This window comes from Silene latifolia, chromosome Y (genome assembly GCF_048544455.1).
Source record: "Silene latifolia isolate original U9 population chromosome Y, ASM4854445v1, whole genome shotgun sequence".
Classification (NCBI taxonomy): Eukaryota; Viridiplantae; Streptophyta; class Magnoliopsida; order Caryophyllales; family Caryophyllaceae; genus Silene; species Silene latifolia.
The window spans coordinates 401680821-401695352 of NC_133538.1; the positions used below are offsets into that span (position 1 = coordinate 401680821).

The following is a 14532-nucleotide window of genomic DNA, read 5'->3' on the forward strand; positions in this document are numbered from 1 at the left end:
GGTATACACTCTTGAGAAGTTTCGGTCATACTTATTAGGAGTCAAAGTGATCGTCTATACCGACCACAAGGCCATCACTCAACTTGTGAGCAAAAAAGACACAAAACCGAGGCTTATGCGGTGGGTTCTCCTATTAAGTGAATTTGACATCGAAATAAGAGAGAAAAAGGGATTGGCAAATGTTGTGGCGACCACCTTAGTCGACTACAACTTAATGATCAACAAATGCAAAGAATGGGGGTAGTTGATGGGAGTTTGTCTCATTAATATCTTTATGCTTTGAGGATGACGGAGCCATGGTACGCCAACTTGGTGAATTACATAGTGACAAAGAAGTTTCCTACCTCTTTGTCATCAAGCCAAAGAATCAAGATCAAAGCCGATGCCCGGTTTTATATATGGGATGATCCCTATCTATGGAAGATGTGTCAAGACCAAGTTATTCGAAGATATGTGCCGGATGTAGAGATACCGCCTATCCTCAAACATTGCCATGAATATGCTTACGGAGGTCACTTTGGACCCCAAAGGACGGCCCGAAAAATTCTTGAAAGCGGGTTCTATTGGCCAAACATCTTTAAAGATGCCCACATATTCACAAAGACTTGTGACAAGTGCCAACGGGTTGGCAACATATCAAGGAGGAATGAAATGCCTCAACAAACCATGCTATAGTTGGAGATCTTTGATGTGTGGGGAATAGACTTCATGGGGCCATTCCCAAAATCGGATGGCTAGCTCTACATTCTATTGGCAGTAGACTATGTTTCAAAATGGGTTGAGGCCATACCAACTAGGAATGATGATGCAAGAATGGTTTCAAATTTTGTTCAAAGCCACATTTTCTCAAGGTTTGGCCTATCCAAGGGCGTTGATAAGTGACCGAGGCACCCACTTTTGCAACCGGATTACGGAGGGGTTGCTCAAGAAGTACGGGGTCGTGCATAAAGTCTCCACCGCTTACCACCCTCAAACAAACGGGCAAGCGGAGGTGTCTAATCGGGAGATCAAGGATATCTTATAAAAAACGGTGAACCTCGATACAAAAGATTGGAGTCAAAGGTTGAACGATGCTCTTTGGGCATACCGCACCACCTACAAGACCCCGATTGGTATGTCCCCGTACCGGCTCATCTATGGCAAGGCATGTCACCTTCCCTTGGAAGTGGAGCATAAGGCCTATTGAGCAATCAAGTCTTTCAACCAAAGCATAGATGACGCGGGCCTCCATAGGAAGCTTCAACTTCAAGAGATTGAAGAAATCCGTCTTGATTACTCTAATGGATAAAGCAATATAGTGCAAGTAAGGGTCGATCCCAAGAGAAGGACTTTTAAACTAAAGACTTGAAAATTTGATAGTGAAAAGACTAGGTTGTCGTAATAACTAGAATTAACTACCAAATTAACAATTTATAAGCCAAACTATAATCTAGATTACTCTGATGGATAAAGCAATATAGTGCAAGTAAGGGTCGATCCCAAGAGAAGGACTTTTAAACTAAAGACTTGAATTGTAAACTATTGAATACTAATTAAGACCCTAATGACAATTTAAACTTAACAAAAGGAACTAATTACAAACAATGGATATTAACAATGTTCAACTAGTAGGAAACATAGATGGAAAAGGCATGGGTTTGGAAACAAACATGCAAATTGAGTAAAAATGGAGATTTTCTTATTGAGACAATTCTACAAACAACTAGTATGCAAGTTCCAATATAAAGGGGAAAGCTTGATGTAATTCTCTCTTAGTAACCCAACAATGATAAAGTTTGACTCTTTTTACTCTCTTACTATTATCTACCCAATACTACCATCTCAAGATGTTGATACATGCAAATTAAACCATCTACACATACCCTTCAAACTTAGACAACAAGTCATTAAACTATGAAAAGAGACTAAGCATGAGTATTAAGATTTTAACCAAAAGATGGAGCTAGGATCAATTCTTCATGAGATTAAACCATACAATTGAGAAAAAGACATAAACTTCCCTACTTGTTATATGAATCCTTTAAACCAAATCAACATACAACAAACTTACTTCAAACAATCCTAGATAGATTAAACCATTTCTCTAGAATTTGCAATAGTTGAACAACAATAAGCAAGGATGGCCAACCCAAACATAAACATCATTCAACATATAAAATTAAGCACAAGGAAAGGATATTAGATAAATTAAGAGAGGGTTAAGAGTCTTACAATACCAAAGTTGGATACTTTGATCAAATTACATCAAGATTAAAGCTTAGTGTGACACCCTCATTTATTGCGAAAAAGTAAACACATAATTCTAGATAAAAACTGCATGGATACGTTTGTAATAGGTTCATTTGGGTAAAAACCTGAACCTGTTATAAAAATATCTAAATGGGAAGGTGTCAAACATGCAAGGTCCAAAATAAACCTCATAAATAAAACATCGCTAAAGTCGCGAAATAAAGTTATACAACCCAAGTATGAAAAAGGGAGACATATGTCCCTAAAAAGTATATGACATAAAAAGTGTTCAAGGGTCACAATAAAATAAAGCTAATCTAGGTCCCAAGGTTACTTTGCTCGCTAGCTCGTCCATGTACCCCATATATGCATCACCTACATCAAATCGCATTTGATACAAATACGAAAGCCACGGTCGGGGGGAGTAACTCCGAGTTCTCCCAGCCACGAAATGTCATAATTAATATAACATGTAAACATAAGAATATGAATATGAATAACACATAGCCTTAGCATATAGATGCTAGACAATCATGCTTATCATGTGAACAACAATACGACAACACATAGTCCTAGCATGTGAATACTAGACCGACTCATACTACACTATCATGTGAATCACATAACATCCAGGAATCCAAACTCTATCAACCATAGCCGGCTTGCATCTCACCTTCTATGATTCATAGAATCATCAAACAAGAAAGGACAATATATCTAGAGACAGGCATAAGTTCTTAGGACAGTCAATAGTCACTCTGTAACTCGAGTCTATACCACGAGGTAAGGTAAACACCCTAGTCCTAAACTTGCGCGGACCTAACGACATGCGGAAAGTACCGCATCCAAGACCCATGATCACACACATGAGTACCCCTAAGGAGTCCACCAAAGGGTTGGCTAGTACTTAAGCTGACCACATACTTCTAAGAGTACGTTAGGAGGTCATGCCTTAACTTGGATATAAGCCCACCAAGCTAAGACACAAAGGCTATTAAGCGGTGAACATATACTCGTCAAAGACTATAAGGGCCTATCTATGACGAAGGCCGCAATACTCACCTAGGACCTAGTCCCAGCTTGAATACTTTAGCCCACACCACACAAGACAAGTAGGACCCCCAATTAACCATAAGAGGGGCAAAGAGTCCAAACTTGCACACACACAAATGATCATACACACCCTAGCATATGAAAGACTACGCAAGAGCATATTCAGCTGACAATCCAACAATATCTCCAATATCAATAATAATCCAAATTCCAGCTAACCAACAGTACCATAATCCATGAGAACAAGCTAAAATAGCAGAGAGGCAACAAGACTAAAGCATAAGGCATTCAAAGCATCCAACAACCAACATGTGAAATGATAATTACAAACATCAAGGCATAACATAAAACATCCAATAACAACCAATCTCACCTCAAAGACAAACCCTCGACCCGAGTCCCGCGACGGGTCATCGGTCAAATCGAGGCTGACCGGTTTAAACCTAGTTTGACCAAACTCGTCCGGTCAATCTGGCCCAGCTCAGAGTCTTGGCCTACTTTGGCCCAAATCACAAAATTTATCACAATATCCTTCTCATGCCATTTCCAATTTCTATCATGTGAAAGACTATCAACATAAGAAAATATATTCCAACTTACAAAATAACTAATTCCACAAAATTCTCGCATAATAAAATAGCATAAATAACCGTCTCACACAAGGGTAAACTTTTCTATAAATTTTAATCGATAAAACGACGCCATTTATTCATACGGACTCCGAATTGAGTGATTCAAGTGGCTAAACCACCTAATTTTTCGACGCCGTTCAATCTGTCATATTTTTGGAAACATTGGAAACCGTCTCGGTCTGGTACTGACGCGTTCCAGCCAAAACACGGACTTGTCACAACACATAATTCCTCATTCAAATTTGTTCCAAACAATAATATACAAATGGGTAACATAAATTAAACATAAGCATACTCATCTTACTCTATTCATTCATTTATCAACAAGATCGTCTCAAACAACAACAAACAACAAACACAACTACTAATGTGACATTAATTCGTCGAGTAACTCAGAATAGTTACCTTAAGCTAGCAAAGAGACAAGTAATAACTTGAGAAAGCTTCTAAAACCCAAAATTACTCTTCATCTTCAACAACATATGAGTCACCTAACTCATCTTCAAATTCTTCACCTATAAGAACAACAAAAACACAATTATTAAGCTTAAATTCGAAACCCTAAAAAAAAGTGTCTTAAACAAAAATTGGGGGAAATGAAAATAAAGCTTACTAGTAGATGAGGATTGAAGAGAGGATTCCAAATATATAATTTTTATGAGATTTGGTTGAGAAATGAAGGATTTATGGTGGATTTAGGGATTGTAAGGAGGATTTTTAGTGGGTTTTTGGTGTTTGAGATAAGGAGGAGATAGATTGAGTTATGGAGAAATGAAAATTGGAAGAGGGGACAAATGGAGGAGTAGGTGGCCACCAAAAGCGTGGGGAGATGGGTCGTTTGTTTACGTTTTGGTTCGTTTCGACGGAAATTAGAAATATTTGTCGAACGCGATTTCCGAGAAAATTAAAGTTCTTAAACACGATTTTACTAAAAGATTAAGTACTCATATGCCCAATATCCAAACTCGTTTACCCAACAACCGTAAGAAATGGAAAAATCCCAATTTTACGACTTTTATCCGAAATCTATTTTATCAAAGGAAAAAGTTTAAATATAATTTAAATCACTTTTAAACATTTCTAAACTGTAAAAAATGATTACATTTCTTCAAAATAAAATAAGGTTATATTTTAACAAATAAATTTTATTTCAAATAAATTAATATTAAATTAAAATAGATTAAAATATTACTCTTAAAATATAATAAAAGTTTTCAAATTTACGGGGTGTTACACTTAGCCTTCCATATCCTTAGAAAAACCCAAGAAATGTGAAAAGATTAACATCCAATGTCAAAATATTACAACGTTCTTCCTAAAATACCAAGTTCTCTTCTCATACAAGTTTTTGAGATTATTCCCTCATATATCTCTCTCTAGGTCTTCAAAACATGAACTATATATCGGGCTGCACCCCCATCTAGGTTAAACATGGTTTTGGGCTTCAACCAAAATGATTAAGGACGGTTGATTAACTCTTCAAGGCCGAGGAGGACGCAGGCTGCGTCATCCACCGCAGGCCTGCGCCATACGGCGCAGGCTGCGTCCTGGACTAATCTCCGCTCCAAAATGGTTCTTCCTTTTCACGATTTCTTCATCACTTAGCCTCCATGCTTTACACCAAGGATGTTAACTCCTATAATAGTTCGCGTATAGCCGTCTTCACTTGATTGCTTGCTTACGAGTGTGGCTAGAGGCTCTTGCTCGGGATCCCGGACTCTCCTCTCAAAACAATGCTCCACACATTCATTAAAACTCATTAATCACGACAAACAATGGGACGAGACAAAATGACCCCTAAATTAAGCAAACTAGGCCTAAGAAGGCCTTATTGACTCGACACTTTTGACCCTATCATGCAGCATGAGAGCTAGAAGCCGAGACATCTGTTAGAACTGATGGCGAGGTGATATGTTCTCTAATAAAAAAAAAAACTTGCTCATATGAATATGGTTATATGGGTCATTTATTTGGTGATGAATAACCTGGTTGTATATGCATACAACTGTCCCACGCAGTTCACGACACTAAGAAAGAACTTGAATGTTTCTCAAATAGTGTGCATCTTAGCCTAGTGGTTAAGACGGAGGTGATGTGGACAATAGGTCTCACGTCCAAATCCCCTACCCCCGATATTGCATTGTCCTTGCGGCTCGTTTGACACTAAGCTTGCATGTCTTGTTTTGCTCTTCCGGCTCGTTATTTTACTTCAGTATGCCCCTACATCCAGCATGTTTTTTTATGCCCCGAAACTCTTCCTTAGCCCGAAACTCCAAGAGGATACAATTACTGTAAGCAAACATATTGACATGACGAGAAACATACTTCACATTAAGATATATACTCCCGCTTTAGCAACATTTTCTTACATTTGTTCGAAATATGTGACAAGAATTTGAAACAAACAGAGAAATAACTGAACCTCATTTGAAACTGTTTTAGCAAAGGTATCACAATCACACGAGTTTCACGTCGACCTTAAATTGAAATCTGTTTCAGGGTGGGGATAGTTTTATTAGTACGAGTTGCTTGCTCGAGGATTTTTAGTTAGCGGTATCGTGGGATACCTGGGATAGAGGATCAGAAAGGTTTCAATAGCGGAGGGAAAATCAGATCAGGTTCAAACAAGTTCACACGCCGTAAATTTTTATCTGTACATGGTTCGTTCCATCTTTTTTATGCGAATGAGCTGCATAGCATTTCACCCCATAAACAAATCTACCGGCAATAGCAACTTATCAAGAGTAGAATGTAAATAACAATGCACCTAAAGGCTAAAACCCATTCGACAAGAACACATAATATAAGACAAAAAATACGAAGTTATGCTAGCAGTATTTAAGCATCCAGTCTAGCTAGACTTAGCCTTGTGTCTTTAGTTAAACTCCCCTAACCTGAGACATTTACGATCAAAACGATGTACAGCGCTAAAGGTTTACAACAGTACACAGGACCCTGTTATTTTGCAGCTCCACTATTATGTATACATCTTTGCAGGTGAGCAAAAAGCCAGCTTGAAGGCTCGATAAGGCCCACAAATACAAATTACAAAAACTAGCAACTCCTCCACCAGACTGTCACCATCCATCAAGATTCCAGCTCCGTCTCCACCACCGATTGGGCCTTCTGTCTTATCCGGGATGTGGGAAACCAGCTTGGCGCCGCACATGTTCTGGTACCAGACGATTGATCAGTTCCTGTGAAACTCCTGCTAACTGTAAGAAGGAATGAGAAACGCGTCAGTCTACATCTAGGAGTTCGAGCTTAAATATGCATCTTTTATCCCACTTATATTGCCTCATTCGTTCTCTAACAATGTCGGCTTTTACCATTATTTTTCCACGATTTACAACTATTGCAGGTTTCAGAAAATGGGTATATGAAAATAGTTCTTTATGATAAGTCAAACAGGACAAACCTACATTGTATTTCTAAATATGTTTAGACGAACATTGAACATATGATCAAAGTTGAATTAATTGACCGTAAAAGACAAAGGCAACTTGGGACCATATATATTTAGAGATACTATACAATGTATTTAGAGATACATAGTTGAAACGCTGAATTCCATAAATGTATGTCAAACAGTGTTCTATACATATTTTGGTAACAATTATTTGGGTTTTACTTTTATATGCCTAAGGGCTCTCAGCTCAACAACGTCCCGTCAATGCTATTTGTAACTTTACTCATCTTAGTCAATCTATATTTTTTTTTTTGGTGAGACTAGAAATTGGGGAAAGGCACGAAGAACTGTTCCGGGAAAGAAATAGTCTACTACAACTAGCAACAACATTAATACAAGGGATTTAAGGGTCAAGAGAAGATGTACTTCCTGCTTGAAGTTGAAAAGAGGCGGCAGTGGTCGACCATTGGGAAGACGTGCATTAGGTTCACGGAGCTCATCGAAGAATTGATGAGAACATGCTTCCAGCTAAATAAAGTGGAATGTAAACGAAAAGAAAAACATCAGATTTGAAATTACGCAGAAATAATTGCAAAATTAGTTGCTACTAAGTGTAAATCAATAAGCACTACTTACAGCAGTGCAACGAAGACTGGGAGAATACTGGAGTAGCCGAGAGGCAAGATCAATGGCTTCAGGTGGCATTCTTTTGTGGAAAACCTGCAACCACAGACAATCCTCAACTTAAATGAAAGAACAAAGCTGACCATTATACTTTGTAAGAGTATAGACTAGCTTCAACAATACAAATACCTAACCATGTCAGACATACATACAAGAAGTGAATATATATTAAATGACTACATGTAATTCAAGTAAATGTTCCATGTTAGTAGTCTCCGCTCTCCATTGCTAATTTGACACATCAAAACATATGTTAGTTTTGTGTGAGGTGGTCTCATATGTGTGAGCACGCCAAAAATTATACGTTCCTTATCCGTTGTATGATTAAATGATTTGTCGTACATGCGATACTGTTTCAGTGTTTGTTTGTTATAAGCTTGGTGAATACGAACAATTAAGCAAGGTGATTGCATGCAGATATTCACCAATTCAATAAATTGAAACACACAGCCAAATGATGAATTAAGATAGTACCTTGTGCCAGGGGTGAGCTTTTATTTGAGGGAATCGAAAATCAGTATAGTTGGGATTCATGCATCGAATCTCCTCTCTAGTTGGAGTACCAAGAACCTGAAGAAAATATATTGACACAACTAATTATTTCGACATTTTTTAAAAATGATCATGCAATAATTTCAACCAATTATTCAGTTCAAACCTTGATAATCTCCACAAGCTGATCTACTGCATTTTCTCCAGGGAACAATGGCTGAGAAATAAAGACGCGCAATTAGAGAAAGCATGAAGACAGACATTGTTTATAAATTCTAAGCAAGGGGGGAATACCGGAGGAGTCTTTAACATATTTTATTGTCTTCATTTGACTCTGATGATCACAACTCAAATGGAATCGACATTTACAATATACAATAGTTATGGAGTATAATTTTTTTTTTTTTAAATAATAATATGAAAATGGATTTTTGATAATCAAACATGACAAATTTTATATTGTACATCTACTTCTTTTTTTAAGAACCTGGCAGACAAGGTTGATATGTATTGATCACAAAATTCAAATTGGGACAACAAATTTGGGTCGGAAGAAGTAACTTGAGAATGTAAAGAGTAAGGGAGGACCAACCTGACCAAGAAGCAGTTCGGCAAGGACACAACCAACTGACCAGATGTCGATAGATGTCGTATATTCTGTTGCACCAAATATTAGCTCGGGTGCACGGTAATATCTGGAACATATATATGAAATGTTGGGTTCTCCTTTCACCTGTATCCAGATCCGGAAATACATTATAGGTCAACACATTACTTGTGAAAAATCAATTGTGTATATCATGGTAAATAAAGAGTATCAGAGAACTTTCTTGGGATGTCACGCTGATATTCAAGTTGTTATTTGAGGCATTACATAAAATCTCAGTCGAAAGCAAGTTGATTTTACTAACAACAAATGGCTATTATCTAGTATACCAACATTGTAATGTATGAAATTTTAAACACACGTGGATTTAAAACTTTTGTGATGAGATATTTCATCCTTTTCAATTAAGAAAGGAAACCAATGTGCCAAACGGTCAATTAAAAGTTACAAGCTCTTCATAGGAATTCTCAAAAATATACGACTCAAAAAGGGAACTGGAAAATTTATGAACATCCAACCATCTTCAGGACGGACAGTTTCTACTTGTTTCTAACTTTTACCAATGAGAAACATCCAAATGACCAAATAGAGAGGCAGCAGTTACAAACTTTCATATATAAGTAGATGCGAGTATGCAACCAATTCCTTTTTAAGAGGATCCCTCAAATTTTGGCCTAGGAGAAGCGAAAGTTGCCGAACAGGAAATGGAAAGATATACAAGTGGACCAACAGAAAGAAACTAACCAGAACTTTAGCACTTCCAAAATCACAAATGTTAAGTTGGTGAGTAAGAGGATCCACCTGAGAAAATTCCAACACAAATGAAATAATAAGAAATACGTGGTTGTAACAGTTATTCCAAAGTATATAATTAGATTAAACCAAAATCAACATACAAGGAGATTTTGAGGTTTGATATCTCTATGACAAACACCGGGAACGGAATGTATGTATGCCAATCCACAGAAAATCTGCAGTAGAAGTTTGATTAGCATTTCATCAATTGAAGATAAATCATAAAGTTAAGAAACATGTAAAATTCGTCCAGGCAAGCATTTGAGCTTGAAAGTCAACAAAGAGCTGCTTTGTTTTCATCAGCATGCGGACCATATCCCTCAGCCCCAACTCTCAGCGGTTGGGCCAGCTGGCCAGGTCACCATGACAATGACAACCATAAAATAAAAAGATAAGATTCTGAAATCACATGAATAATTCATAGCTCCCAAACCCAGAAACACTATGCAGGGGCATGAAATATTCCAAAAGCCCAAGGTTTAAGTCATGTACAGTCAATAGCATTAAAGAAGCTCAGTGTCCTAAACGGCTAAACCACAATAGCTATTCAATGGCTTAGCTCATTTTCAAGACAAAGCCATCATCAAAATCTGATCTAGCGACACAAGTACACAGCTACCACTAAGCACAAGATTTTAAGAAATGTTTAAATACGGTGCAGTTTTCATTGTGCGACTAATGAATATAGAAACCATCTCAGCAGAAGACAAGTAAATCCAGTCAGCTGCGAAAAGCTCATGTAAATGAAATAAACAAGATCACTAGAAAGAAGTTGAAGACGAGAGAGAGCCTCGGCTACCTGATATGTGTATAACTTCACATATATAAGTGGCATCCTTTGGTTAATGCTACTGTAGTGCTTCAAAACGCGGTACAAAGATTCTGGTACGTATTCCATCACTAGATTGAGGAACAGCTCATCTCTACTGGTTGTTGAAAAGAAACAATGCTTGAGCGATATTACATTGGGGTGATCTAGTAAACGCATCAATTGCAGCTCCCGGTTCTTGTACCGCCTATCTTGTAATACCTTCTTAATTGCAACAGTGTCACCAGTCTCCAAGCATCTTGCCTACAAATATTAGTCAGTAAATGACTTTAATACGGCACACAACCAATAGATGGTTAAATCGGCAAACCAAAACACACAATTAATTTATACCTGGAACACAATCCCGAATGACCCAGTACCAACAACACGCTCTGCCATATAGCGTATAGTCTGCATCAAAGATCACAAGCCATGAGTTATATTGAAGTCAATGACCACGTTACTTCAAGTCTTCCACACTTTGATTTCGCTATGTCTCACGTGTACGACATTCTGACCTCTTTACACAACCGGCACTTCAATTTAGTCGAAAAGCACCACAAAAGTGCAAAACAGTCATGTTCAACACTTAATGATGTGTCTTGCACCACACTAACTGCGTTGGAGGAACAAAGAGCCAAACACTAACTACCTAAGAGACATTAACATAGGATATTCTAACAACCCGTCCTTACCCTTTTTGGTTCACCATTTTTGCCACCAATAGTTGTCGATATAATGTGGCCAGTAACCTGGTCATTGCCTTCAATTACAGCCGGCGTCAATTCCTGCAAAACACAACATTAGATGGTTAAAACACAGAGATTAATCACACAAAATAAGTTCAAACGGTTAGAACTTTGGTATCTCTTACAAAAATAACATTTGATAAGCGTATCGCCATTTCAGCAAGAATCTAAGGTTAATGACCAGAGAAGCAACACCAATAGAAGCATTACCTCTCAAAGGAACAACCTTTACTTGATACACTTATTAACTAATGCTTAAAGGAAAATCCTCTTTAGCATTCTATACCCAAAAAAAAAGTTCAAGTAAAACAGCATATAATATACAAAAAGCAGAAATAATGTGAAAAAAGTAACAGAAAATCAGCAGAAAAAGAGATCTGAAACTAACATTTTATTTTTCTCAACAGAAAATTTTCTTATGCATTAAAGTCAAGAGAACAGTGAAACCCTAGATGGGGAATCGATCTAACTATGCACAAAAAAAAATCAAATCAGCATAATTCTCAAGCTAAAACAACAAAATCTAAGTTTAACCCAGAAACAAGAAAAAAAAAATATACAAATCTGAACTAGAGTAAGATAGCTAAAACACACAAAAATGACATGAAACAGTAAAAACCCAGAAATCTAAAAAAGTAAGCAGATCAGTGAACAAAAAAAAGAAAAAGGGGTTAAGAAAAAAGACCTTATCATCAGACATGTTAGTGTTGGAAGAAGGAGGAGGATTAGGATGCTTATTAAGATCAGGAAGAAGAGGATTAAGAGGAGGTGGATGTTGATTAAGTGAGGGATTAAGTGTATGATTATTGAGAGCCATGTGCTTTTTTTTTAACTTCCAGCTAGCAGCTATTCTCCTCCTCTCTCTGTCTCTCCAGAGTACAGTACTTTATTTTCACTTTCGGTTTTATACTCACTCCAATTCCTTATTATCTTTCTTCTTTCCTTTTTCACATTACCCCACTTTCTATTTTTGGGTAAATTTTATTCATTTTTTTTTATTTTCTCTCTCACAAAAAATCAACAATTTTCACTACTGTAATTCTTTATTCATTATTCATTTATTATCATTTTCTCTTTTTTATAAACTTTACAACTTACACTATTATATTAATTCTTTTCATTCTTTCTTCCCCTTTCTTATTTTTTGTGCCAAAAGAAAGGGGAAGATAATAGGAACTTGGAGGGAGTATTTGAGTTTTGTTGTTTGCGAAGGCAACCATTGAAGGAACAATCCGTCTTGCTTGTGACGGTCACAAACTTGTGACGGTCACAATCTTGTGACATCTCACAATCCCCTCCCACTTGCCCTACTTGCTTGTCCTCCCACTTGCAAGTTTGTCTCACGTCACAAGCTTGTGACGAATTTAGCCTGTCACAAATGAGAATTTGTGTTGAAGGAATGGAAGGGTTATGGTTTTGTGTTATTTGTAGAAGGGTTTGGTAATAAATTAGTTTTAAGCCCGTACAAATTTGCACACGGGTTTACTTATCTAACAACTGTTATTATTAGGATTGACAAAATAGATAAATATCAAAATTTAAATATACAAATATAGTCTAAAAACAAATTATGTACATACAATACTTACTATAAAGATACAATTTATATCGTGAACCTAATAACATTATAAATTTTGGAAATTTTCGATATAAATATATTAAGTGTTTTATTAGATATGCACTTAGTAATTTACGAAAAAAAATTGTATTTAAAATATTAACGTTCAAAATTCTACTGCTATATATCGTAAAATTTCGTTAAATTTCTACATCGTAAAATTTCGTTAAATTTCTACATTTACTTAAAGTTGTCACTCCCAAAGTTCAAATCTATCCACATTTTAATTTGCTTTAGAAGCATTCTACTGCTATATATCGTAAAATTTCGTTAAATTTCTACATTTACTTAAAGTTGTCACTCCCAAAGTTCAAATCTATCCACATTTTAATTTGCTTTAGAAGCAACCAATAAGAACAGAAATTTTTTTTTTGGTGTTTAATGGGTTGACCCCTCCCAAGTTTGGTTTTTTCATTCGCAAGAGTCAGGAATCGAACCCTTGACCACTTGTTTAAGAGATGAGAGCCCTTACCACTCACACCAGCCAACTTTGGTTGTGTAAGAAATTTGGGGAAATAGTTTTGTTTTTTGGTCATCTTCTTTTAACTCTTGCTACTCAAGTATTCATCTTGTTCCTTCACTTGTTTTTTTTTTTGTTTATTATGTTGTTTTTTTGGAAGAAAATATTTGAGTTTTATTAGAGAAGTAAATTAAGATTTGGATAACTTGATCCATTTAAATTATGATCACTTAATCTATCTATGTAGATAAGATAAAAGATTTTGTATTACTAAAAATATAGTGGTGGTATGAATTTGCCGAATCTTTGAATTAGGAATTTAATAAGACGTGTTTTAAACAAAGTTAGTCGATTAACTTTGTTATTTTTTTCACCTTATTAATGAACAACATTATTAAAATGGGTTTAACTCAAAGTATTTATCAAAAATCAAAAATTAGTTTATATTAGGTAGTATCCCGCGCTTCGCGCGGTCTGTTTGTATATTTTATTATTATATTATAAATAAAAAAAATTATAACAGATATATGACATTTATGATTTATTGATAAATAAAAATAAATTAATCTTTCTAAAATTTTCAATTTTTAGGTTTAACTTCAAATTATTTTCACATAAAATACATATAGTTTTAATTATAGACCATAGCCACTTATGAATCATCAATATGTTATAAATGAGGTATACAATACTTATTTAGTTATAATATCTACTAGTTGGAAAGCCCGTGCGATGCACGGGACTCCCATTAGAATTATCTGTAAAAATATACTCTTAAGTTTGATTAAAAAAAAGTTCAACAATGTTGAATCACTAATGAAAAAAAAAAATGTAGTTGGTGTACGTAGTTGTCTAGTTAATTACCGATAAATTATTAGTACTTTTAGCAGAAAAGTTTTGTCCTTCATAGGTATAACATCAAGAGTACGTATTTAACTTTTTTATTGTCACATGCACATCCGGTTTCAGTTAAATACAAAACACTATGTCCAT

General features: G+C 36.0%; 1 protein-coding gene across 1 annotated transcript; it reads right to left on the reverse strand.

Moving 5' to 3' along the window:
- Positions 1 to 6664: 6664 nt before the first annotated feature.
- Positions 6665 to 12356, reverse strand: LOC141632165 (shaggy-related protein kinase eta-like). The gene is made up of 12 exons (XM_074444737.1): positions 12147 to 12356; positions 11408 to 11500; positions 11064 to 11123; positions 10701 to 10973; positions 10003 to 10077; positions 9851 to 9907; positions 9092 to 9232; positions 8666 to 8716; positions 8482 to 8577; positions 7960 to 8043; positions 7750 to 7851; positions 6665 to 7129 (listed from the first exon to the last, which is right to left on the reverse strand). The coding sequence occupies exons 1-12, from the start codon at positions 12276 to 12278 to the stop codon at positions 7046 to 7048; spliced, it is 1248 nt and encodes a 415-aa protein (XP_074300838.1). The 5' UTR covers positions 12279 to 12356; the 3' UTR covers positions 6665 to 7045.
- Positions 12357 to 14532: the final 2176 nt, after the last annotated feature.

What these genes read in the sequence shown, in the direction of transcription:
- LOC141632165 (XM_074444737.1), bottom strand. Translation starts at nt 12,278, where the DNA reads ATGGCTCTCAATAATCATACACTTAATCCCTCACTTAATCAACATCCA. An exon ending in AAAATGGTGAACCAAAAAGG is followed by an intron (nt 11,124 to 11,407) that starts GTAAGGACGGGT and finishes TCTTTGATGCAG; the next exon opens with ACTATACGCTATATGGCAGA. An exon ending in AAGCTCACCCCTGGCACAAG is followed by an intron (nt 8,044 to 8,481) that starts GTACTATCTTAA and finishes CTGTGGTTGCAG; the next exon opens with GTTTTCCACAAAAGAATGCC.